Source organism: Ambystoma mexicanum, chromosome 8 (genome assembly GCF_040938575.1).
Source record: "Ambystoma mexicanum isolate Mex_15411 chromosome 8, UKY_AmexF1_1, whole genome shotgun sequence".
Taxonomy (NCBI): domain Eukaryota; kingdom Metazoa; phylum Chordata; class Amphibia; order Caudata; family Ambystomatidae; genus Ambystoma; species Ambystoma mexicanum.
Genome location: NC_090929.1, coordinates 1,021,101,018 through 1,021,128,212, shown reverse-complemented (window position 1 = coordinate 1,021,128,212; position 27,195 = coordinate 1,021,101,018). Strand labels below are relative to the sequence as shown.

The 27,195-nt window shown below is 49.2% G+C and overlaps 1 protein-coding gene across 2 annotated transcripts in view; it reads right to left on the bottom strand.

The window, feature by feature from the left end:
- The window catches only part of VCL (vinculin), a 751,821-nt gene that overhangs the window by 168,045 nt on the left and 556,581 nt on the right, over nt 1-27,195 (bottom strand). For both annotated transcript variants that reach the window (XM_069610959.1, XM_069610960.1), the window contains exon 14: nt 6,796-6,945. In XM_069610959.1, the coding sequence (XP_069467060.1) occupies nt 6,796-6,945 (150 nt within the window). The remainder of the gene's footprint in view (nt 1-6,795; nt 6,946-27,195) is intronic.

Genomic DNA, 27,195 nt, shown 5'->3' with positions numbered 1-27,195 from the left:
TTGATAACTGGGGTCAGTGTACATACCTACAGCTTACATCTTCCTCTTATGAGAAGCCTGACTGCTCTGCCACTCTACCAAGATTCCATGAGTAGTAGAGTCTCAACCAAGTCTTTAGCTCACTGTCACTTTCTCAGTGAGCTAAAGACTTGGTTGAGAATCTCCCGGGGACCATCCACCCAAGAACAGGTCAATTGGCTGCGTTTGTGCTGGTAGAAAGGCTCCCATAACCCTCTTTGTTTTGCTGTTACAGTTGAAGGTTACATAAAACATTGAAATCGTGGTAATGGTTACAGTCACAATGGTTCCATGGTTACAGTGTTCTTGTTAACCAATGTTGCTGGTTACATTTATATTGACATGATGGGCAAAGTTGCAATCTAAACGTTCCCTGGTTACAGAGGAGCCACAGCTATTTCAGGACCTTCCTAGGATCAAGATAGGTGTGGTGAAGTGGGCTAAATGAAGATCTTGGTTTTGAGTGATTTGCGGAAGGATAGGTGGGAGGTCTCATTCCTAAGGGTTGTATGGAGGGCATTCCACCGTTTAGGAGCTATGAATAGGAAGCTAGAGCCTCCCGCTTTGGATCTTTTGTAGGTGGGGACTTTAAGCTGATTGGAGTGATGTGATCGCTTTGGTCTGGAGGAGGTGGCTCAAACTAGTTTCTGAGGGACAGGAAGGGGCAGAGAGTGAGATGCACTTGCGGGTTATGGCTAAGGTCTTGAAAAGAATGCGTTCTTTCAGCGGGAGCCAATGGGCATTACCCCGCCTAGCATGTGAAATGTGCTCCCTTTTGGGAATGCTCAGGGCTGCACACAGCGCATTATTTTGGATGTGCAGTCTGAGATTTTTAGCCGAGGTGCCAGGGAGTAGTACGTTACAGTAGTCCACTTTGGCCCCAATGGTGGCTCTGGCTATGGAAAGGCAGTTCTGGATGGATAGTTAGGGTTTGACTGCATTTATCAGTTTGGTAGTAAATGCTGACAAGGAGGCAATGGCGCTGACTTGGCGCAACATGGAGGGAGTGGAGTCATTGTATACTCCTAATGTTTTCACTGCTGGTGAGACAGTGATTAGGGTGTTTTCTGTATTGAAAGTACTATAGCTTTCGTCAATATTGTTGAGCGATTCCTTGGGACCTACCAAGAGGATTTCGGTTTTATCCCCGTTGAGGCACAGTCCATTATCTGCCATCCATGCTTGGATGGTAGCATAGGTTTTGCACAATGTTTCTGCGTCTTTTTCGTATGCCCAGTGAGGGGAAGAAGGACCTGTGTGTCATCGGCATAGTTTGTGTAAGCTATGCCGAGATTGTCCAATTTGTTCGAGAGGGGGAGGGTGAAAATGTTATACAGTGTTGGTGATGTGCAGGAGCCTTTTGGGACTCCACAGTGGATGGTGGTTGGTGCAGCGCAGGCCTGATCTGAGAACACATTCATTGCTCTTCAAGGAAGGAGGTGATACAAGAGGTGGCTTTGGGGGTGAATTGGGCTGCGTTCAGAAGTTGTCTGCAGAGTGCAAGATCCAACGCTGTAGACAGGTAGAGGAGGGGGAACAATGCTGGCTTGCCTTCCTCCATTATTTCCTCTAGTTGGTTCTTTAGATCTAGCAGGGCAGATTCGGTCCTGTGACCTGGGCAGAAACCTGATGACCTCTTTCCCAGAATGCGGTTTATCTTCCAGGAATTGTTGGATTTGAGTGTATGCAGCTTTATCTAGAATTTCTAGCAAGAATGGTACAGTGCTGATGGGTCTATAGTTGTTAGGAGAGGCCGAGTCTGTAATGATGGTTTTTTCAAAAGTGGGCAAACCCATGCCTCTTTTAGACGGGGCGGGACAATGCCAGACGGGAAAGAGGCACTTACGAATGCTGCCAGGAAGGGTGCTAGGGTGTCTGTGCAATCTTTGATGAGGTTGGCCGGGCAGGTATCAACCTTGCAGTTGGAGGGTTTTATGTGTTGAAGGAGGGCCAATACCTCGGTTTCTGACACATTTCTGAAGGAGAAGAGTTGTCTTTTTTTTGATGTCGGAGTCTTTTGTTGGGGAGGTCAGTTTTAGGGGGGTCATTGTATCAAAGTCAATGGAGCAGAAGAGTCTTCAGGGAGCCAGGACAGCCAAAGTCAATTGGAGCACAGTCTATGGATCTGAGGAACTTCTTAAATCAAAGTATTGCACAAAAAGAGTTTGTAGAAAAATTACTTGTAGGGTCCCAAGCTGTTAAGCCTGTGAAAAGAGAGTTGGGATCAACTCTAAAAAGTAAGATACTGCAATTCCCAACTGAGAAAAGCACAGGTAAAAGACAATGAGGCAAGTACCCCGAGCCTAATCAATACCTCTGGTTTGAAGAAGAGTGGTCCGGCTGGATTCTGTCTTGCTACAGCGGTGTAGACCCTTGTTCCGGAGTCTCCGTTAGGGAAAATTTTCATTTTAGTGCTATATTCCTCACACCTTAAGAGTCCCCAGCTCTTTTGCTGGACATTTTAACCCTGGAGTGATTGAGCCCTTTTTCTCACTCTCTCATGATTTGAATTATGTGTTTCTCTGTTTTTGGAATCTGACAAACTCCATAGGCATCTACTTTGTGTATGGTGACGGAGCACCTTCAGTGCAGTGTCACAGAGAAATCCTTTAGATTGGGTGAACTACAGTTCCAAGAATAGTTATGTGAAATTGACTATTTACCTTTTCTCTTTGTAGGTCCAGCACACCCCATTTTATGTGGAGTACTGGGGGGGCGGGGGTTACTTAGAAGCCCCTTTTCCTACTTACTCATGCAATTTATTTTATGTTACCCTCACTACTTTAAATGGCTGGTGGCAGTGGTTAATTATCCTACTATTGCGCTTTTCTATCGGTGGCTGAATCCTCAGTTGCAGTATAGCACCCATGGGTGACAATATTGTCAAAATGGCCAGCGTCTTCTTTTTTTGCCATTTTCTTTTTGTGAGGTCTTTCTTGTTGTGAGGTCTTTCTTGTGTTTTACTCTCCATGCCAAGCCAGGTTTGAGCCCTTTGTTCGTTTTGCTGTTGGCTGGCTTCACTCCTGGCTCCATTGTGTCTGGAAGGGCAGGAAGTGAGGGAGGTGCCCGAAACTCCCCCCGTCCTTCGTCTCTAGGGAAACCTGATTGCCCCCAGTCCTGATTGGCTGGCTGTCCTTGCACGACAGCCACCCTGCTGTTTGAGTGACAGCTAGGCTGTGTATGAATGGGAGAAACCTGCTTAAAAGGCAAGGCTTTTGGCACTAGAGGCAGAGTCTACCTCTGGGAAGAACTACCCGACGAAGAAACCTTGAACGAAGCTCGCTTCATCCTCCTGCACCGTTGAACTGCCTGCTGAATCCTACTGCTGAAACTCCTTTTTCAGATCGACAAGATAAGATCCGGAAGGGATGACTTCTTCCCTTGGGTTAGTAGGACCAACTAACCCTGATACGAACTCCACTGGAAGACCTTCCATGACTGGCTGTACTTCTTTGCTGCTGCTAGAACCGAGTGCCGGGCGTCGAGAAATCTGTAGTCGAGCTGGCCAAGAGCTCCTGGAGACTCCCCAGGACCCTCCAGAAGTAGGATAACCAGAGCTTGAGTCACATCACCAGGATGCAGGACTCAAGGAGTGAAGGAAGCCCAACCGGTGTCCAAGATCCACAGTGGTGCTGTTTACCGAGCACTGAAACTGCAAACTGCTGCTGTTCCGAAAAGAGCCCATAGCTGCCACAGACCTCCGAATTGCTGCTGCAGGAGTCCCCAGACGTCCTCCCTCTTGTCCCCACGACTGAGGCACAGGAACACAGGATCTGCATCGCCGAAACCAGACAGAATCCAGCTGTACCCTCTTCTTCTAACCAAAAGTACTGTTCTGACTTGGGGTTATTACCCCAGTGTCTGTAGCTTGCTCTTCTCAGTTGAGACTTGCAGTAGCTGCTTTTCTAGAGTTGATTTCAGCTCTAACTTTCACAAGTGTAACAGCTGGTGACCCTAGAGTGATTTTTCTTCAACAAACTAACTTTGTGCAAGACTTTTACCTTCTAAGAAGTGCCTGAGCTCCATAGACTTTGCTCCCTTATCCTTCCTTTGACCTTTCCTTTCTACCAACCTCAGAATTTACAAAGTGTACTGGTGATATTTAAATGCAATTACTGTCCTAGTTAGGGAAGTCACCTCAGGGTGTAGAAGTGTGTAAGAAGCATCCCTAAAGAGCATCTACTAGCTTTGTATTGAGTCTGTGAAAGTATTTAAAGTATATTTGATGGTTGTATACATTGCCCTTTTTAAAGAATGCTTATTTAAAAATGACAATTATTTTAACTATAAACCTTGAGTGTAAGTGTTATTTGGATAACTGCACTGCATGTATGGATTTCATTGCTACAGCTCACATTTACCACTCTTGAGATCAGTCTGGTGTTTTGAAGTATACTTTCAGTGTTACATGTTTTGCTCCCTTCTAAAGAAGGCTTATATAACCGACTGTTAAATTAATAATTGTTTAAATCAAGAAACCTTGAGTGTAAGTTTATTTGAATACTTGTCCCTGTGAATCTCTGTGTAAAAACCCTAATGCTCACATTGACCCCTCTTAAGATAAGCCTGGCGGCCCAGCCACACTACCAACCTGTGTAGTACAGATTTAAACCAAAGGTTGGGTTCCTATTGTCAGGAGGTCGAGGTTGCTGTAGTCTCCCAAAGGGTACTGCACACAATCTTGTCTAACAATGGATCACCTAATACCAAGAGGACAAGTGTTGTGTAGTCTCCCACAGGGTTACTACATCAATTCTTGCCCAACAGCCTCAGTCATGGGGACAAGAGGGAGGATGTCTGGAGGGCTCCTGCGGCAGTACTTGAGGTCATCTGCCGTTACGGGCTCTTTTCAGTTCAGCGGCACTCTGCGCTTTCAGCGCTTAGCCAACAGCACTGTCGCGGATCTCTGATACCGGTTGGGCTTCCTTCACTCCTTGGGTCCGTCACTCTGGTGAGGGGACTCAGGAGCTGGTTGTCATGCTTCTGGAGGGTCCTTAGGAGCTTATATCTGGATTCATTACCGCTTCAGACGTTTCACTAGACTATGGATACTCTACCCCTGGCATTGGGCTTCCGAAGCATCCGAGAGCCACTGCAAGTCAGGGGTGATGGTCCAGTGGAGTTCATGTTGGGGTTAGTTGGTCCCACTAAACCGCGGGGAGAAGTCGATCCGTCTGGAGCTTCTCTGTCGAGGTGAAAAAGGAGTTCAGCACCGCAGCAGGGCTTCACGGGGCAATTCAAAGGTCCAGGAGGATGCAGCAAGTTCCGTTCACGGTTTCTTCGTCTGGTGTTTCTCCCAGTGGTCGACTGCCTGTAGTCCCAAAACCCTCGCCTTTTAAGCAGGTTTTTCCCATTCATACACAGCCCAGGCTGTCAATCACACAGCAGGGTGCCAGCCAATCCCGACTAGTTGCATTCAGGCATTCCTACAGTCAAAGGACAGGGGAGTTTCTGGACCCTCCCTCACATTCTGTCCTTCCAGACACACTGGAGCTAGAGGCAAGGTTCAGGGCTGAAGCTCGCCAAATGCAATACAAACAAAGGGCTCCAATCTGTCTCAATGCACAGAGTAAAACCCAAGAAAGACCTCACAAACCGAAAATGGCGAAAAAAAGACAGAGGCCATCTTGACAAAATGGTCCCCCATGGGTGCTGTACTGCAGCAGAGGGTTCAGTCTGCGGTAGAAAAGCAAAATAGTAGGAAAGAGTAAACCACTGCCACCAGCCATTTAACTAGTGAGGGTAACACAAACCTATTACATGAAAGAGTAGGATAAGGGGCTACTAGGTAACCCCCAAGCACTCCACATACGATGGTGTGTGCTGGACCTACAAAGAGAAAATGTAAGTAGTCAATTTCACTTTACTATTCTTGGGAACTGTAGTTCACATAAGAAAAGGTATTTAAACCTTGTGAGAAATCAAAGGATTGAAGGTGCTGTGTTTCACCATACAAAAAGCAGACGCCCATGTAGTTTGTCAGACTCCAAAAACAGTGAACACACAAAATCCAAATCAGGTAAACACACTGGAGAGTGAGAAAAAAGGTCTCTCTCACTCCAGGGTTAAAAGTTAAAAGTCCTTAGTCCAGCAAAAGAGCTGGGGGGTCTCCAAGGTTCAAGGGACTCTGCACAGAATTGAGAATTCTCCCCAACAGTGTATAGGGCTCCTTTCCCATTCCAAACCACTTCCAAGCACACATAAGCCTCTCCCCTGGGATGTAGCCAGACACTGCTTAGAGAGTACAAACCAAACAAAGTGGTTTCCTTCTCCTGCCCAACAAAGGCATTAGAAACAGCCAACAAAGGCAGTAAATACAGGTTTTAATCAATGAGATGAATCATTTTGGCCACCATATGGGTAAAATGGCTGGTATGCAGTAAAAACCAAAAAGACCACAAGAGTGCACCCAAAAGTGTGAAAAGTACCATCGACACCTGATTTTGTGGGCTATGCCATAAGGGAAAAATGCTCCTACAGTAAAAGAAATGGGGAGGCAAGGTTGCCCTACACTACTATTCATTAGTGAGTTAGTAGTGCTACAAAATAGACATAAATGGAAAATTCTTCAACCTGTACCGGTAGACTTAACAACTCAAACACTTGCTACAACATTGTACATTCTAGGTTAGCAAGCTTGTATTTTCTATCAAATCACCACATAATGGTCTGACAGCATGATGAACTGGCCTTCGGAGAAAATGCTATTTGTTTTACTATAAGACTGGATCAGAAAATAAGGCTAATTCAGGAAATGTACTGGGAGGAAAGGCCCACCTGTGGAGTTAGCTCTCTGGAAGTCTTGACAGTAGCTTGGATTCCTTCCACCGTAGTGATATTAGCTGTGCCAACTGCTGCTGCCTTGTCCGCCGTAGCACCAAGTCTGGCTGCATGATTCTCAAAGTGAGCTGACCGTTCAATAAAGACCTAATTCAATAAGAGAAAACAGAACACAGACTTGGTGAACAGATTAGGGCGAAGTGTAGCGCAGGGGCAATCCTGAAAGACAACTCAGTGGGTTAAGAGTTCTTCGGAACAAAGCAAATAAAATGTGATTCCAGCGATTAGTAGAGGGGGTGGGGATTGAGGAGAAGACTTACTGGAGGACAGAACAGATTGAAAGGGTACAGAGTAGACAAAGGGCAGACAAATTGACACCAGAACAAAATATGAAGTTATTTAAACTAATACAAACGTGATTGCTCCAGTGTGTGATAAAGTAAGTTTACCTTAGCTTTATGTGCACCGTAACTCAACATTTTGAATTCAAAGAAGTTAATATGAATAGCGCAGGTTTAATGCTGGAATTTTCTGCTTTCAATCACTATAACATGGAGAAATGTATATTTCACATATGTAAATATATGTATATATATTTTATAATATATAAAAATGGAGACTCGGTTTAGATAACTATTCTGCTGCATTTGCGGTCTGTTTTGTGTTTGTCAGCCTTCGGGTACCAGGTGCGCAATATAAATCATGTAACATAACATAACAATAGAGGAGTTTAAATGGCACACTATGTATTGATATCTGAAGTGTTGCGTGGTCCATGCAAGGATTCCAATAAGTGCCCTACAGACTAAGAGAATGCATTACTTACCGTAAAAGCATTTCTGATGGTTGTATCTGCTTAGATTCACATGCTGTGCATAGGTCCGACATCCAGTGGTCACTGCGGAGTATTGCATTTTGTTTTTCGTAGTCGAAAAGGGGACGTCGACAAGGCGTGTCTGAAACACTATCCCTATAGTGACGTGCGTTGTACCCACAATCCCTCACGCGTCGAGGTCCCTCTGTTTGTATTTTTCTGCCCTGAGGGAGCCTTCTAGACGTGAGTGAGTACAGAAAAGAGAGAGATATATAAAGGAAGTCTATGTTCCTTCCATCCGAGCGGGGAGGAAGGGTGGGCGCATGTGAATCTAAGCAGATACAACCATCAGAAATGCTTTTACGGTAAGTAATGCGTTCTCTTCTGATGTTTGTTAATCTGCTTAGAATCACATGCTGTGCATAGACTAGCGAGCAGTACCTGGAGTTGGCGGTGGGTTATGAGAAGGAACAGTAGAGAAAAGGTGTCGTAATACTGCCTGTCCCACCTGGGAGTCAGATCTAGAGTGTGTATCTAGACAGTAGTGTTTTGTAAAGGTGTGCACCGAACTCCAGGTAGCCGCTTTGCAGATGGACTCAAGGGGAACATTTGCAATGAATGCTATGGATGCCCCCGTGCCTCGAGTAGAGTGTGCTCTTGGCCTAAAGGGCAGTTCTCTCTTAGCAAGAGTATAGCAGAGAGTGATGCATTGAACAATCCATCTAGAAATAGTGGATTTTGAAACCGCATCTCCTTCTCTTCCTGCTGCCACCGAGACGAAGAACTGATTAGTCTTCCTCAGTGGTCTGGTTCTTTCCATGTAGAACATGACCGCTCTGCGTACATCTAGTGTGTGCAGAGTCCTTTCTCCCAAATTGGAAGGATTTTGAAAGAACGTTGGTAGTTCTATAGATTGGTTTACGTGGAATTTAGAAATAAATTTCGGAGCAAACCTAGGGTGAGTGCGTAGAACCACTTTATCTTTGTGAACTGTAACGAAGGGGTCTAGAATAGAAAGAGCCTGAAGTTCACTTACTCTCCTGATGGAGGTGATAGCTATTAAAAAAGCAGTCTTAAGCGTGAGGTGTTTAAAAGATGCTTTGTGCATGGGTTCGAATGGAGAGCCCATGAGTCTGGTAAGTACCACATTAAGGTCCCATCCGGGAGCTGGGTCAGCTATCGGGGGGTGTATTCTCTTTACTCCCTCCATGAAGGCTTTTATAACAGGGATCCTCCACCACGACACTTTGAGTTGGGAAGTGGTGTATGCAGAAAGTGCAGCTAGGTGGACTTTAATGGAGTTAAACACTAGACCTGAATCCAATAGGTGGGTCAGGTATAGGACCACATGTGTGGGAGAGCAGTCAATAGGGTTGATGCTTTTACTCCTGCACCAGATGACAAATCTTTTCCACTTGCTAGAATAGCAGTGGCGAGTGTTCGGTTTTCTGGCTTCCCTGAGGATGTCCATGCATCTTTGCGGGAGTTGTAGATGTCCGAACTCTATGATCTCAGGAGCCAAGCTGCTAAGTTCATGTTCTGGGGGCATGGATGCAGAGTCCTGCCCTTGTCCTGAGACAGCATGTTGTACGGGCAGGGGAGTTTTACTGGGGGGGATAGAGACATCTCCATCAAGTGAGCGAACCATGGGTGTCGTGCCCACATTGGGGCCACTAGTATCATGGTCACTTGTTCCTGGTGCATCTTGTGCACCACTTTGTTGAGAAGGGGAGTCGGGGGGGAAAGCGTAAACAAATTTCCCTGACAATTGCATCGACAGACCGTTCCCCTTGGATTGGTTCTGGGGGTACCTGGAGGCGTAACTTAGGCATTGTGAGTTTTCCAGGGTTGCGAACAGGTCTATTTCTGGGAATCCCCATTGTGTGAAGACGTCGAAGACGATGTCTTCGTGCAGGCGCCATTCGTACTCTTCTGGCAGGGGGAAATCTCTGCTGAGACTGTCTGCCAGCAGATTGAGTTCCCCGGGTACATGTAGTGATAGTAGGAACATGTCCTGTTTGAGAGCCCACTTCCATATATTCTGGGCCAGTTTGGACAGGCCTGGAGAGTGGGTGCCCCCTTGCTTGTTGATGTAGTACATGGCTGTAGTGCTGTCTGTAAGGACCATTACCGTTTTGCCTTGTAGGTGTTCCTGGAAGGCTCTTAGCGCCTTGAACACAGCTAGTAGCTCCAGTAGATTTATGTGTTTGGATGCTACGTTCGGAGTCCACACTCCGTGAGCAGTCTGATGGGATAGGTGCGCCCCCCATCCTGTGAGGGATGCGTCTGTGGTTAGAGTGGCTTCCGCCGCGGGTGTGGCAAAGGGTTTCCCTTTTTCCATGTTTTCCTTTGTCCACCACCGTAGCGAGAGAACCAAGGCTTGCGAGACCACAACTAGATCCTCCCATAGTCCGCTGGCCTGACACCACTGGCTGTTGAGCCACTCTTGCATTGGGCGCAGGCGCGCGTGAGGTACCAAATAAATACACGACGCCATCATTCCTAGCAAGCGCATTGCTTTGCGTACCGTCACCTCTCGACCGGTCACATATTGGGGGATTTGAAACAGCATGTTTTGGACCCTCTCTTTGGAGGGGAAGACGAGGCCGTCCTTTGTTTGAATTAGTGCCCCTAGGAATTGCTTGATTTGACTGGGGTCTAAACTGGACTTCTTTTCGTTGATGGAGAAGCCCAACTGGAACAAAAGGTCTACCGTCTTTTGGGTATTGGAGAAGCATGTTTCGTAAGAATCCCCTGTTATGAGCCAGTCGTCGAGGTAAGGGTAAACTGGGATGGACAACCTGCGCAGGTGGGCCGCTGCCAGTACCTTCGTGAATACCCTTGGTGCTGATGCTATTACGAAGGGTAGCACTTTGAACTGGTAGTGTTTGCCCTCTATCATGAACCTGAGGTATTTTCTGTGCGCTGGCAACATTAAAATATGAAAGTATGCATCTTTCATGTCTAATGTTGTCATGTAATCTCCCTGAGAAAGCAGTGGGATCACTTCCTGTAAGGTTACCATACGAAACTTTTGGGGTTTGATAAACTTGTTCGCTGGGCGCAGATCTAATACAGGGCGCATGGTTAGATCCTTTTTGGGTACAAGGAAGTACACTGAATAAATACCTTCCGTTACCTGAGATAGAGGCACGACCTCTATGGCTCCTTTTTCCAGCAGTTGTTGTACTTCTTGGAGAAGGATGGCAAGATGTTCCGGTGTCATGCGACGTCCCCTCGGGGCTCTGTAGGATGGGGAACTGTTGAATTCGATACAGTATCCGTGGGCTACGGTGGAAAGTACCCAACGGTCTGACGTTATCTCCTCCCATGCAGGAAGAAAGGATGTTATCCGGCCCCCGACCGGTGTTGCATGGGAGGGGACGCGAATCTTCGCGTCACTTGGAGTTGTTGGGGGCTTGGGAGCCTCTGGGGGTGGATCCCCGACCTCTCCCCTTACCCCGGCGTTGGCCTCTTTGGCTGTACTGCCCACTATTGGTCTGGTAATTGGTGGCAGGGTATTGTTGATGCTGACTTTGTTGTTGTTGTTGGCGTTGGCCACGAAAAAAGCGTTTGTTGCCATAGCCGCGTCTGGTAGTGGGCTTAGAGATTTGGTCAAGAGTCTTGATAGTATCGAACTCTTTTTTCGCCATCTCTAGAGCTTCATCCACCGCTTTTCCGAATAGGTTAGAGTCTGCCACAGGTTTATTTATTAAAGACGCCTGTGTCTCTGGTTTAAACCCTGAGTTGCGCAGCCATACATGGCGTTTTAGGAGTATTCCCTGCACCAGGGAACGTCCCGCTGTTTCTGCCGCGTCCAGAGAGTTTTTTACAATGCTCTGGTTGACCTGGGTTCCTTCGCCAATAGTTGAAAGTAGGCGTGTACGTAAAGGTTCCGGTGCTTCCTCGGCGTCCTTGCGCAGTTTGGCCCACTGCGCGTCTGCATAGCTAGCAAGCAAAGAATTGTTGTTCGCAATTCTTGCTGAGAAGGCAGCCGAGGAAGTTACTCTTTTTGCAAGGGCATATAGCCTTTTGCCCTCCTTGTCAGGGGGTGCCTCACTGGTGGAAAGTGGTACCCCTGCCCTCTTTCTAGTATTAGATACTACTAGGGAATCCGGAATGGAATGTCCTTTAATGTAGAGCGGGTCTGAGGGAGAAGGAGTGAAAAGTTTTTCAATTCTTGGATTGACCCCTCTGATCAATGCGGGAGTGGCCAGCGAAGGGATGATTCTTCTCTTCACTGAAGCTAGGAGGGGAATGGTCTGGCTGACCGGGGGTTTCTCTTTAATTACTTTTTCCACAAAGTCTAATTCTGGAGAGAGCTCCCCAGTGTCCAGTTCGAAATGTGCTGCTGCTCTGCGCAACAGTGCATTGAAAGTGGGCTGATCGTCAATCGGAGACGTGTTCCTAACCGGTGAATTGTCAGGAGGATTTAGGTTTAGGACATCAGTGTCGGAATACACTGATGGGGATTGCCAGGGGTGCGAAGGTCCTTCTTCAGTGTCTTCTCGGAAGCCTTCTTCTATAATGTCTGGCGTGTCTTCCAGACATTCCTCCCGGTTCTGTCCTACTTGATCGTCTATGAAATCATCCTCCTCCTCCAAGTATTCTTCCTCCCCAGTGAGGTCGTATACGTTATGGAAGTCTGAGGCTGTGTCCACCTGGGGATCGACTAGCCTCGGATTTTTGGCCCTGGGGTCCTCCTGAGGCCCTTCTCTAGTCCTCTTGGGAGTTTGAGAGGTCTGGGTATTCATAAATCTTTCCATCCTCTCCATACAGAGGTGGAGTCTTTCCATGGTTTCATGGGGTACCCCAGAGCGGTCTGGCGGGGGAAAATTAGAGTCATCTAACTGGAAGTGGCTCGACCTCTCCCAAAGCGTTGAGGAAAGTGTCCCGTCGCCCTCCGAAAAACCTTCAGGTGTGCTGGGTGACCCCCCGACTGAAGGGGGTAGTCCCTGCCTTTCTTCGGGCTCTTTCGGCGTGTCTTTCGACTTATGCGTAGCACTCGACGTGTTCTTCGGCGTACGCTTCTGGGCGTCGGCTACAGCGATCCTCGCCAAGCTTTCGGCGACTCGTTTGTCGGCGGAAGCTTGCGTTTGACGCTATGGGTGTCGAACGCTCTACGGCGGTATGCGCCTTCTGTTGATGCGCGCCGGCCGATGGTTTGGGGGCGGCGCCCTTATTTGCCGAAAGCCCAGTCGCTGGTCGCGGCTGCGAGAGGGGCTTCGAACCCGAACGGTCCGAGGAGGCCGCCGGTGGAACCTGCGTCTCCTTGGGCGCCGAAGCTCTTTTCGTCTTAGACGAAGAAGAGCCGTGGGTTGTGTGCTTATGTGAGTCTTTGTGTGCGTCAGTGTCGCCGGGGTGTTCATCCCCATAAGCAGGGCGTGAGCCGAGCCCGTCGGGGCCGGGGACAGACGACGAAGCGCGCAAGCGCTCCTTAGAGGGGGTTTCGACTTCCGTAGCGGAGGTCGTGTTATCGCGTTCCTCGTCACTGTCGGTGGTAGCAGCGGCGGGTGAACCTTCGGCCTTCGACATCGCGTAGGCCGCCCACCTTTTAACCCTACGGTCTTTTAGAGTTTTAGGCTTAAGAAGCCGACAAGCCGCGCAACCTTCCTCCTTGTGATCGAGGGGCAAGCAGCGGTTACACCGTGAATGCTTGTCCTTCCAAGTAAATTTGCCTTTGCAAAGCGGGCAAAACCTAAATGGTGTCCTCTCCATAGCCGAGGCAATAAAGAGCGATAAGCACCCCAAGGGAAAGGAAGGGGAAAGGGAAAGGCATTCTCAGAAAAGACCCAGAGATGTCCCACAACCCCACTCTCCCTACTGTATATGGCCTGCGAGGCCAGGCCACGTGTTCGGCAGCGCCGAAGGATTTCCTCCGCTCGACCCTCCGTCGAAGATTCTTTTCGGCGGAGAACAGCTTACAACTGCGTCGAGGGAGGGATTATTAATAATATTATGAGAAAAAAACGACCAAAGGTCGAGGAGTTGCAATGTCTCTCGAGGAGCTCCGCGTGAAGGCGACCAGAAGCTGGGCGGAAAAAAACAATCTGAGGGACCTCGACGCGTGAGGGATTGTGGGTACAACGCACGTCACTATAGGGATAGTGTTTCAGACACGCCTTGTCGACGTCCCCTTTTCGACTACGAAAAACAAAATGCAATACTCCGCAGTGACCACTCGATGTCGGACCTATGCACAGCATGTGATTCTAAGCAGATTAACAAACATCAGAAACCCAAATATCAGGTGTGAAAGATCAACTGGCTAAGTCATTTTATAGGCTTGTTTGCAGCTCGAACAGGCAGCAGGACCACTTTTCCTAGTGTTCAGGGTTCCTTGGCTTTCCTTACCAATTAGAACGCTCTAAAGTGTTCGGCCGCATCCCAGGTAGGTTTATGTTCATTTATTTTTTATTTAAATGTGTATGGATGTGTGTATGCTTGTGTTATGAGTGAGTGTATGGTGATGGGTGCTTGTATGAATGATAGAGTGATTGCTCTGTGTGTATGAGTGTGTGTTTGTTTTGGTCAGTTCTGCTGATTTTGGCAAGTGGGAGTGTTAGGCAAAGTTTGTATGCAGTACCCTCTGAGACCACTACACACAACTCTGACTACAGGTATAGGCAACCCAACCTTTGGTATAAGCTTGTAGTGCACAGTTTTGGTAGCGTGTTGAGCAGCCAGGCTTATCTCAAGAGAGGAAGATGTGAGCTGTAGTGGAGTTACACAAAGATTCACAGTTACAAGTATTCAAATAAACTCTTACACTCAAGGTTTCTTGCATAAACTATTAATTTATCAGTCAGTTATAAAGCCTTCTTCAGAAGGGAGCAATAGAATAGTAACACACAAATATACTTCAATACTGTAAACTGAGTTTCTAAATCAGTAAAGACTCTTTTGGGATGGCCCACAGACGCCAACATACACCAACAGGTGACTTCAATAGCTAGGGTTCTGGGGACATTAATATCGTACTGTTAGCATTGAGAATAGTTGATAAAAGTCAAAGGTTATTAGAACAATAGACCACAAATATTTTTAAGCAGGCAAATACATAGATTTTCCTAGAAGAGTAATTCAGTTCAATAGGCTAAGCCAAAATCAATGGGCAAAAGTCTTATATAGGATGAATCAATTCTGGTAAGTAAGGAACAAGTTACTTACCTGTAACTGTTCTCCAGCATCGGTCTGGCATGGATTCACATGCTCATGAATATTCCCCGTCGTCAGGCCGGGAATCCTCGGTAAAGAAAAAAAAAATCAGTATCAGTTTCGTTTCTGATCGGTCTTTCTCAGTAGTAACCAATCACTGGTCTCTTTGTCATACTGCCCCCAGCCAATGACTGCCCTCTCCCTAAGCCCCGCTTCTGGCAGCCATCTTCAGATTTGGTAGCACGCAAAGTGGCAGTATGACCAAGTGAAGAGCCGCAGAGGGGTAGGAGGGAGGGTTCGCATGTGAATCTATGCCAGACCCATGCTGGAGAATAACAGTTACAGGTAAGTAACTTGTTCCTTCTCCAGCATGGGGTCTGGCATGGATTCACATTCTCATGAATATAAGAATACATAGCAGTACACACATGCACAACCAACGGGAGGTGGAAAAGGCTCAACATTAAGCATTACATCAAAAACTCATCAAGCAATTCTTACCTCCTCACCAGGCTCACTTTAGGCGAAAAGGTTGCGCAGCACTGCTCGGCCGACCCTGGACTCCTCCCTGGAATCCCGGTCGACACAGTAGAATCTTGTGAAGGTGTGCGTCGACCTCCACGTAGCAGCCCTGCAGATGTCCAGCAGGGGCACACCAGACAAGAACGCTGTGGTAGCAGCGATAGCTCTGGTCGAATGGGCTCTCGGACGGCCAGGCAACGGTCGGTTTGCCAACCGATGACAGTGCGTGATGCAGCCGGAGAGCCTTCGAGAGAGCCTTCCCTTGGTTCACAGGTCCAAAGTTCACAAATAGCTATGATGTCTTCCGAAAACTCTTTGTGCGGTCCACGTAGAACTTCAGCGCTCTAGCCACATCCAGCGAGTGCAAAGTCCTCTCGGCCAGTGACGAAGGCGACGGGAAGAAAACAGGTAACACCAAGGGCTTGTTGAGGTGGAAGTCCGGAGGCACCTTGGGCATAAAAGAGGGGTTCGTCCTCAGCACCACCCTCGTGTCGTGAAAAGTCAAGTATGGAGGCTTGCAGGATAGGGCCTGGATCTGTCCCACTCGCCGTGGGGAGGTGATGGCCACAAGAAACGCAGTCTTCCACAACAGGAACTTCAACAGTGCCGAATGCAGGGACTCGATTTGGCGCCCCCATAAGCCTGGTCAGCACCACGTTGAGTTCCCACGCCGGGGCAAGGGCCTTCACCGTCGGGAACGATCAGAACAGTTCCTTCATAAATTCCTTCACCAGACGATGGGACCACAAGGGCGGCCGTCCTGTGGTTCTGGTGTATCGAGAGATCGCAGCCAGATGCATCTTCATGGAGGCGTGAGCCAGTCCAGCGACAGTAGGTACGGCAGCACTTGCGGGGCCGTAATCCGTAGAGTGTTAATCTTCTGTGCACGGCACCAGACAGAACCTCTTCCACTTATGTCCGTAGCACTTGAGAGTTGAGGACGCCTTGGCCTTTGCAAGGACCTCTCTGCAGTCAGCCGGGATATCGTACCCTCCAAACTCTAGTGCTGCAGGAGCCAGGCCTGCAAGTTCAGCGACTCCGGATCGTGATGAAGTATGGTGCCTCGTTCTCTGGAGAGAAGATCCGCGTCTGTCGGCAGCTTGACTGGTGGGGACGCTGACAAGTCCAGAAGGTCCAGGGAACCAGATCTGCCTCGGCCACACCGGTGCGACGAGGATCATCCTGCAACAGGACCTCTTGAGCTGGTTGACGTGTCGGAGCAGCAATGGCAACGGAGGGAATGCATATAGGAACAGGCCGTCCCAGGGGAACGAGAAAGCATCGCCCATGCTCCTCGGCTGGGGAAACCTGCTGGCGAACCTCTGGCACTAGGAGTTCGTCGCCGTCGCAAACAGGTCGATCTGCGGTTTTCCCCATCGTCGGAAGAGTCGGTCCACTTGATCCTGACGTAGTTCCCACTCGTGGCACGAGCGCAGCTCCCTGCTGAGCGAGTTGGCAATGGTGTTCTTTATCCCTGCCAGATGAAAGGGCACCAGAAACATCCCTTGGCCGACGGCCCAATGCCACAGATCCTGGGCTTCCTTGGAGAGGACTGGGGATCTGGGTCCTCCCTGCTTCCGGATGTAGATCATGGTGGTGGTGTTGTCGATGAAGATTCTCACCACCTTGCCCTTGAGGGACGGGAGAAAGGACCTTAGGGCCCAGAACACTGCACGGAGCTCCAGGATGTTGATGTGGCATGTCTTCTCCTCGGGAGCTAAAGGCCTCTAGCGTGAAGTTCTCCGGTGTGCGCTCCCCCACCCTTCCAGGGAGGCATATGTCGTCACCGCTATCTGGTGGGATGGGGTCTGAAAGTCTGTGCCCGCCATCAGATGAGTGTGGGTGCCCCACCACCGGATCGCTCGTCGGAAGGTCTCGTTGAGCGGGATCCTGTCCTCGAAGCTGCCCGTCGCTTGGATCCAGCGGGTGTCGAGAAACTCTTGCAGAGGGCGCATTCCGAAGCCTGCACAGGCGCACAAGATATATGCAGGAGGACATCATCCTGAGGAGGGACTTGATGGACCTCACCGTGACCAGCAGACGCTGCACCTTGCCCAGGATGGCCTTCGTCCTTTCCTCCGACGGCGAGGCCAGACGCGCCACTGTGTCGGGCTTGGCTCCCAGAAACAGTGCGACTTGCGATGGGACCAGGTGGGATTTGGGAAAGTTGATGGAGAATCCCAGGTCCGTGAGCAGCTGGACGGTCTTCACCGTGTGATCTAAGGCGAGCTCCCTTGTCCTTGCTCGGATGAGCCAGTCGCCCAGGTAGGGGTAGACGTGGAACCCCTGCAGGCGCAGCCACGCCGCCACCGATGCGAGGCACTTGGTGAACACCCTGGGTGCCGACTTCAATCCGAACGGGAGGGCCTTGAACTGGTAGGGCCGTCCTTGGACCACGAACCTGAGGAACTTTCGGTGTCCTTTCAGAATGGGGATGTGGAAGTACGCATCCTCCAAATCCAACGACGACAGGAAATCGCCCTCCTCCAGCTGTCCCAGCACGTGCTGGAGGGTAACCATCCGGAACTTCTGTGCCTTGATGTACTAGTTCAGTCGTTGCAGGTCCAGGATGGGGCGCCATCCTCCTGTCTTCTTTTTCATGAGAAAGTACCCTTGAGTATACTCCGGAGCCCCGGAGCCTCTTCGGGACGAGCTCGATGGCACCTTTTTTGAGCATCGCCCTTACCTCCAATAGCAGTTGAGGGACGGGATTTTCCTTCCTGGCCACGGGTGGAATACGGGGGCACTTTTTTAGAAATTCGAGGGCGTGCCCCTGGGCCAGGGCGTCCAGCACCCAACGGTCGGTGGAGATGGACTCCCACACACTGACGAACTTTGCCAGTCGGCCTCCCACTGGGGTGCTTTGATGGGGGCCCGACACCGCTGTCAGTTCAATCTTGCTTGGAGGACGCCTTGCCGCCTTGGCCTCCCTGCCGACGACAGCGGGGCCCACCCGTCTTGCCTCATCCTTTATAGCCTTCCTGCGACAAGGAGCGGGCCGCTTGGCGGTACGTAGAGGAGCTACCTCCGAATCCCTTGGAGGCACCCTGCTTGCCTCCAGTGCTCGGAAAGGACGGCCTTCGTTGCCGGAGAACGCCTAGGGCCTTAGCTGTCTCCGTGTCCGCCTTGATGGCTTGGAGGGACTCGTCCACTGTTTTCCCAAACAGATTGTTCCCATCGAACGGCATGTCCAAAATCTTGGCTTGTACGTCCTGGCAGAAATCCGTCGCCTTGAGCCACCCTCGTCATCTAAGGCAAACGCTGTTGCCTAGCTGCCGGAAACCGGTGTCGGCAATGTCCGTTGCCACCGTAATGGCGTGGTCCGACGCCACTTCGCCTTCTTGCAAGATCTCCAGGGCCTCGGCCCTCTTGTCATCCGGTAGGAAGTCCAACAGGGGGGCGATCTTGTACCATAACTCCCTGTCGTAGCGGGCCACGATCGTGAGGGCGTTGGCCGCCTTAATCGTTGTTGCCGCCGACGAGATAACTCGTCCCATTGCGTCCAGCTTCTTTCCTTCGCCGTCTGGCGGGGAAGTTGACGTTGAGTCCGATGCCCCCCGCTTTCTTCTTGGCCGCCGCAGAGACGACCGAGTCAGGGGTCGGTTGTGCCCTAAGGCACAAAAGGGCCGCGTCGGGGACCCAGTACTTCTACTCGTACCGATCCCTCTTGGTAGGCGTCGTAGATGGGTTCTTGAGAAGGGTGAGACCCTTGTCACAGATGTCATCCAGTAGAGGCACGGCGAGGACTGTCTTCCTCTTGGCCTCGCGCCATTGATAAAGGAAACCTTCCTTCTCTTCGGGGCAGAGCTGAAAAAGCTTGGATGCCCTGGCGAAAATTGCATGGAAAGATCCGATATCTTCGGGCGGGGAGGCCCGGGCTGGTGATGGGAGCTCCGTCCCATCGTCACCGCCGTCGTCGTCGGTACCCGTCGTGGCCGTGTCCGTTCCCGTGTCATCCCCAGGGACGGGGGACGTGGGTAAAAGCTGAAAAGGCCACGAGGGCTGAAAAGGCGGGGCTGGATGGATCCGTCTTTTCTTGTTCGGGGGGCTCCTCCGTCGTGCCTGGTTCTGGATCCTCTGTCGGTGGTAAGGGCAATCTCGTCCTCATCTCCGAACATAAGGATTGTATTGCCAACAAAATGGCCGCCGAGTTATCCTGTGGCTCTGGAAGCGATGGGAGCGACGGGTGACTATGACCCTCGCTGGTGCCGCCGTCACTCTCGTCGTCACCTTCGTCGAGATCCCTCCCGTCGGGACGGGCCTCTTCGACGCCCTCGTCGAGGCCCTCTAAGACTTCTACAAGCTCCTCCTCGGATGCTGTGTCCGTGTCCACAATGGCCACTGCCCTCCCCTCTTTTTCCGCCGGGGTCTTCACGTGGGTCTTTTCGATGGGTCTGAAAGAGGCTTCCCACTCTGGGCCCCGAGTTCGCCTCCACAGGCTGCGCCAGTGTTAGGGAAAATTCTCTGTTTAGGCTGAATTTCCTAACCTAGTGAGTCCCCCAGCAGCTTTGCTGGGTTTTTAAGGTTTAATTTTTTTTCTCCTGCCAAGAGTGAGACTCTTTTACCCTCACTCTTGGGCATGATTTGAGTGTGTATTTGAATCTAAATGTGTTTAATGGGCTATGGGGGTCTTTTACTCCATAGGGCTTCATGTGTTTTTGTGATGTGTGTTACACAGCACCCTCAGTGCAGTGACACAGGGGTGTCATAGTGACCCCCCAGTATAGACTCCATACCCTGGGACTGACTACTGTCTCCCAGGGCATGTACAGTCACCATTGACTTTACTAGTCTTAAATTCTGAACAGAACCAGTACAAACCATCATATTGTGGACGTACTGGCTGGGGCAATTCAATTGCCCCAGGGTCTGTTAGCCGAGGGGGCACGTCTCCGTCCCCCCTGATCTAGTTTTGGCTGGTGGCAGTGGATACTACTTTTTATATTCAACCGCTAATATTTTCCTATGGGATTTCCCATTGTTTTAGGCTACTACCTTTAATTATTTACGGTAGCCTCGAACATACCACCTGTTTATTTAATTAATATTAATTCTCCGGTTGGTATTTTTTGCCAAAACTTGATTCTAAAATGGCGTTGGTGTTCTCTTCTGTGACTCCAACCCAAGTCGAGCCCTTTGTTCCACTTTTTGGCGGGCTTCTCCACAGAAGCCCTCCAAAGTGGTGCCACTCTGTCTGGGGTACTTAGGAGGGGTGGAGGGGAATTTAGGCACCCTGGACCGAGTTGCCTAGGCAACTCAAGTCGCACTCCGTCCTCATTGGCCCAAGTGGTGAGCCGGCCGGCTCACCACTTAGCATGTTTGAGTGACAGCTAGGCTGAGTGAATGGGGGTTTTCTGCATAAAAGCAGGGCTTTGGGGACTGGAACTTCAGAAGTCGCCACAGGACCTAAGAATCCGACAAGGGAGAAGCTGAGCGGACCTGCCACGACACCACCACCGGTGGAGCCCTGCTGGACCGCCTCACCACTTTTCCCAACGACAGAGGAGATCTCCCGCCGGAGAGTCGTCTTTCTTTGACTGGTGGGGATAACCAGTTTCACCGTCTTTTCGCCTTCCCGATGTACCTCGTGGCCGCCTTGCCTGTGCCAAGCACCCCGGCAACCGGGAAACCACGTTTTACCACGACCGCGAAACAAAGGTACCACCTTTAACCGGAAAACTCTGCGGCTGGTTTCTTCCCTGGTAGTGCAACGACCTTCATCTTTCCTCCAAGTCGAGATCTTCTCTTCCCCTGGACGACGACGCAACTTGCACCCACTGCCAGGAACAACTGCCACCGCTGGAGGATCCTTCCCACTTAAGGTACCGTGTCCCGCCTGCCTTCCCTTGCTACCGACTGTACGGGGTAGATTTAGCCCCCGGCTTTCGAACCTGAGTTAGCCTGGGACACCCTGGCTAAACTTTCCTAAGCCTCTCTAAACTCTTTTTGAACCCTCTGCAAGACTTTCTAAGCCTAGTGTAACTGTGATCTTGGGCGCATTTGTGCTCTGCTCTCTCTAAGAGTGGGCCAAGCCTTTGGACTTTGGCTCACCAGTGACTTTTGCTCTTCTGCCTTGCTAACAGTGTTCCTGAACCTTAGAGTGGTGTACCTTTCCATATTCTGTCTTTTTCCCTCCCTTTCTCACAAACTTATTGGACTGCCATCTAGTGAAGCGCTCACCTCTGTATGAAAATAAGTGGTGTTTTACTGTGACTTATCTGATAAGGAAAAAGGGGTGTACATATTGCAATAGTAATTGTTTAGAATATTTTACAACAAGAGTGCTGGAGTGTTTCAAACCGTGTGTTTTTAAATAAATAATTATATACTTTGATACCATAGCTCTGGTCAGTGTTTGCTTGTATTATTGTATCTGAGTGCCTATTGTGTATACTTTGCACACTGCCTAACTCGTCTTGAGGGAAGTCTGACTGCTCAGCCACAGCTACCAGGTAAATCTGGGTGGTACAGACTGCTACCAAGTGGGTTTACTGCCAACACCTGTAGTCTTACATCTTTTGCAGTGTTCCCTAATGGAACTGCACAGGTTTCTGCCTAACAGCCAGGGCCGCCGCAACTTCCTCAATAGAGGCCTTGGCCAGGTGAATCAAGGCCTTCACCACTTTGGGCATGCTTGAGGCCTTCACCTTGGAGGGTGGGGGGGAGGGTCACCGCCTCGCTCGCCCTCGGCTGAATCCTTCGAGATCGATCGGGGCTTCTCCAGAAGCTTACCCGGGTTCTCGGATTTCCTCTTCCCCTGAACTAGAGCGTTGGCTCGTGGTTGATGGTGCCGGGGAAGGCGCGCCCTGCCTGGCAGCCGAAGAGCTTGACCGTTTGGCTCTCCCGGTGCCCGCGGACTCACGGTGCTTTGCCTTCTGTTGGGCCCCCGTCGCCGGGGCGCCGTCACACGACTTAAAACACCGCTCTGACTACTACTTCTTCTCACCTGACGGGCTCTTTCCTTCCAGCCAGTTGGAGAGACAAAGGGGTCCGTCCCTGATGGTCCGTTCCGACATGTTCCTGCAAAAAACGCACAGTCCTTTTCCACATGCGTTTTGTCCTCATGAAGGCAGTAGACACATTTCGAGTGTTCGTGCTCCTTGAACAGATTCTGCAGCTGGCATCCAGGGCAAACCCTGAACAGCTTTCCGGGCGTCGAGCTTCCTTTCTCCTGGGCCATGTTCGGGTAGGCCGCAGAAACTTCTGGAATCCTCCAAGAAGCGTAACTCGACAAAATCTTCACCCTTGAGGGGCGTAGAAAAATCTGACACGGATCCCCGTTAATCGGATGTAGAGACGGTGGAGCTTAAGGCTCTATTTGACTGAAAAATGAGAAAATTCTCTTTGAAAAAGTGCGAAAATGCAGCAAAAGCTCGAGAGCTAAACACGACTCCCCCCAAAACTTGAGCGTGCGGTAAAAATCTGAAGATGGCTGCCAGAGGCGGGGCTTAGGGAGAGGGCAGTCATTGGCTGGGGGCAGTATGACCCAGAGACCAGTGATTGGTTAATACTGATTTTTTCTTTACCGAGGATTCCCGGCCTGACGATGGGGAATATTCATGAGGATGCGAATCCATGCCAGACCCTATGCTGGAGAAATGGAAAATCTTTGCACAAGTTCTTTTCATCAAAGACTTCTAAGAAGAATCAAATGTAGGGCCACAAGCGGATTAGACTTGTGAGTTGCAGAAGTGGCAAGCACTCTACAGTAAGAGGTAAATTCTCTCAGACTTTTACAGTACCTTTAAAGATGAAGAAAAGATGCAGCAGAGGACTTCTGTTCCTTTGCAGCACTGCAGGTCTCGCTGTTCCTAGGCCTCAGTCGTGGGGACAAGAGGTAGGACCGTCTGGGACGGTTAAAACTCGCAACTGGCAAACTTCACTTTCAGTGGCTGTTCAGTGTTTCAGCTCCTCGCGTCTACCGCAAATAGCAACACAGCGGTTCCTGGCTGTTGAGATTGACTTTCCTTGCTTGTGGGTTCCTGCACTCTGTTGAGGGGGTTCAGGTTCGGTCAGTCCTACTTCCTGGGAGTCCGGAGGATCTTTCAAAAGCTCTAGGCCAGCTTAAAAGCAACACAAAATCTTGTGTTCCTCTCCCTTGCTATATGGTTTCCAGCAGCAACTCTGTGGAAATGCATCCAGCTCCGAGATGGATGTGCATGTGGCTTACTGTGGGGTTGATTGGTCCCACCAACTCAAGGGGGGGAAGTCGTCCATGCAGGGGCGTCTCCGTCGATGCAAACTTGCCGTTTAACCACAGCAGTAGGGCTTCACCGGGCAAACCAACGGTCCAGGAGTTGCAGCAGGCATTCTCTTGAAGTTCTTCTTCAGTTCCTTCGTTCAGTGGTCTATTCTGCCTTCCAAGCCAAAAGGCTTGCCTTTTATTCAGTTCTCTCCCTTTCATTCAGCCTAGCTGTCAGTCACCCAGCAGTGTGGCTTGTTCCTGCCGGACAGTCAGCCGGCCAATCATCACAGAGTACATTTGGGTCTCCTAGGAGACTAAGCATAGGGAGTTTCGGGCACCTCCCTCACTTCCTGCCTACCCCAGACATTCTGGAACCATAGGCGGGCTTCACTTGTGAATCCTGCCAAAGGCAAAATGTACAAATGCCAAACCCAGTTTGGCCTGCAAAGTAAATCTCAATAAGGACCTTTACACAAAGAAATGGCGAAAAAAGAAGACCGGGCGCCATTTTGACATTGATGGCTGCCGTGGGTGCTTTACTGTAGCTGCGAACGCAGCCCGCGGTAAAGGCACACCATGGTAGTTCAAACAAAACCACTGCCACCAGCCATTCAGTGCGAAAAGTAAACAAAAAAATGTTACATGAGAAACTAGACAAAAGGGGATACTAAGTAACCCCTCCCGCACTCTACTCTAAGATCGGGTGTGCTGGGACTAGAAAGTTACAATGGTAAGTAAAGTCAATTTCAGTTTACTACTCTTGGAAACAGTAGTTTATCCAAGAGAAGGTATTTAAGCCTTTGGGAAATCTGAACAACTTCCCTGTGCCACGGCACTGAAAGTGCTCTGTGACAATGTAAAAGATGATGCCTATGGAGTTTGTCAGACTCCATAACCAAAAATAACAGTGTTCAAAATCAAAATAAAATACATGAGTGAGAAAAAGGGTCACACTCTCTCCAGGTTAAAAAAACAAGTCCTCAAAATCCAGCAAAGTTGATGGGGGTCTCTAAGGTGGAGGGAATTAGCACTTTTCTGAGAATTCTCCCTAACAGGAAGTACACGGGAGAAGGAGGGTTGTACAACAAAGGGATTTTAAAAATGCCTTTGTTGCACAATCCCCCTACCCACCTTCCAAAATCAGCTCGCCTTCTGAGGCGCTGCTGAGTGCAGGGGACAGGGATGGCATTTTTTTTTTTACTGGAAATCTATCATAGATGTCCAGTCAAAAATACCATGCTTTACCCCTTGCCCCCCCCCCCAGTGCCAATTGCAAACTGTTTGGCTTTTTACCCATTTTTTTAAAAAAAAAGTTTGCTCTATAATGCAACATTTTAACCCATTATTTTAAAGAAAATTCATGGGGGGGAGAACCCCCCCGAAATCCCCTTGATTGGTTCGGGCTTCCTCACTGCGCTCAGTCGATATGGCATTTTTGTGGGAAGTATGTATGCCCCTCCACTTAAAAAAATTCACCAGCTCCCACTAGCCCTCGGACTGTGTTGGGAACGGGGTGGGGGAGCCGAAGGGACTGTAGTGGGAGCAGGATGGTTGGGAGCACTGGGATAGTGGTGGGAGCAGGGTGGGCAGAGTCTAGGGTCTGCGATGGGCTGGGGAGAGCCCAGGGACTATACAGCGAGTAGGGTGCTGTGATGGCGCGCAATAGTTCATAACCATTTGTACATACTGTCCATTTGGCATTTTTTGGGGGGGCCGGGACTGCCCAAATTTTGCTTAGGGGGGGGGCAGGCCAAAAAAGTTTGAAAACCACTACTCTAAAGTGTTCAGTTTGTAACAGGACACAGGGTTAGTGTTTTATGAAAATGTATACCATTGTACTCCTTATGAAGGGGAGGACATAATCCTCTTCTGCAATAAAGCACCAATATGGAAACCACTCACCCTCTCTGGGTCCAACGAGGATCAGTTGGGTGCCCAAAATCTACATTTTGGCCACCAGGTAACCCTTGCTGTTTATTTGCAGTGGGCCTAAAACCAGCATCTGGGCATGCAACTTACCCATGAGCAACTTTTAATATCTACACAACACAGTAGTGGTGGTCTTCGCAAGCTAGAAGTCTATACAAGGTTTTCCTAAAACTATACATCAACATGCTTAGCCAAGACCCAAAGGAAGCATCACACATTCTAGCAAATCATGCTTCATGAAAGGATTCCAGACACCAGGGAGCTGGCTGCTTGACAAATAAAAATAGGTCAAACCCAAGGGTCTATGGATAACTAAGCAAAGTTTTCACCACCATGGTTTCCAGAGCCAGGGCAATACCAGTTTTTTCTGTTTGGCTACCTGACACCTCCCCAAGCAATATTTTTTTCAGCACTGAAAATGTGTTCAGCTCGCCAAATCACCTAATGAACTTCCATTCCATTTTGCCAGGCTTGACACAACGAATAGTGATTTGGGTTTGGTAATTCCAGTTTGTACCACTGATCACTTACATTAGCATTTGTGCAAGTTTAAGTAATTTAGGTAGATAGCAGTTATTCTTTTTTGTTATTCAGTAGGTTAGCATTCATTTCTTGGTTCCTCGAGAGAATCTGTAGCTCAGTATTCTGGATTTGTCAAGGAATTTCCAAAATTAAAAGCCCTCTTCAGCTTTTCCGTGCCTGGACAAGTCTATCTTGGTGTGCATCATGTTCAGCTGTTCCAATTTTCGCCAATTTATCTGTGGTTCATTTCTTGGGTCTTGCCAGAGAATGTTTCTGTTCTATTCAGTCATTCATGGTTTCAATTAAATTCATCTTTCGGTTCCCTTATCATGTCTGAGCAACACAATTGGTGAACCATTAAAATCTTCTGCTTAAAGACCATGTCTACCCCAAAGTCCATCTCCCTTACTCTATCCGCTGTTCCACCACAATCCTATTGGGGGGGTGGGTGGTCGTGGGGAAAACTAAAAAGAGTGGCCTATAGGATTTGCTTGTATATGGTTAGGAGGGGTTTTCAGAACCAGCACAAGAGGAGGAACGTAGTTAAGGTGGCTTTGCTTGAAATGGATAGCTGCTGAATTGCAAGTTTATTTGCATTATATTTTCATCTTACCGTCTTTTTAACCAAGATATTTTCAGTGAATTTCAAGGTTTTTGTTATACTACAGTTTCTTGAGGGCCCACTAGCCATGGCCAACAGCAGTGGGCACAGTACACTTTGCATCAATAGGTTTCTTTGGGGTCCATGTACATATTGCACTCACTATTCATGTTGCACCAATAGGTTTCTTCAGGACATATTGCCATGGCCTTCTGCTGTGTCCACTGTCCTTATTGCTCCAATAGATTTCTTTGGGTGCTGTGCACGTTACGCTAATAATTTCTTCCCAAAGACCCATTGTCCCCTGCCTGTGTAACTTTTTTCCTTCATTCCCTATTCCTGCGGTGATACCCCTGTATTCCCCCGATAAGCTGAAAGATGCTTGAGAAACAATACATCTTCCCCGCCCCGCACAGGCACTCACCATGTGGCTCCCTTCCTCTTTTCTTGCCACCCCACCCCACTCTCCTGACTTGCTTCATCATTCCTTAACCCTCCCTATCACCTCATATCACTCTTAGGTTTATTTGTTGGTTTCTTTTCCAAGTGTGTTTGGCAGCATTGCTGCTTTAATTTTACTTTTTTTTATACGTTTGGTTCATTACAAACCTTTCCTAATTTTACATCCATTACAACACTGTTCCAAAATAATTTTTAAAAAAGAAA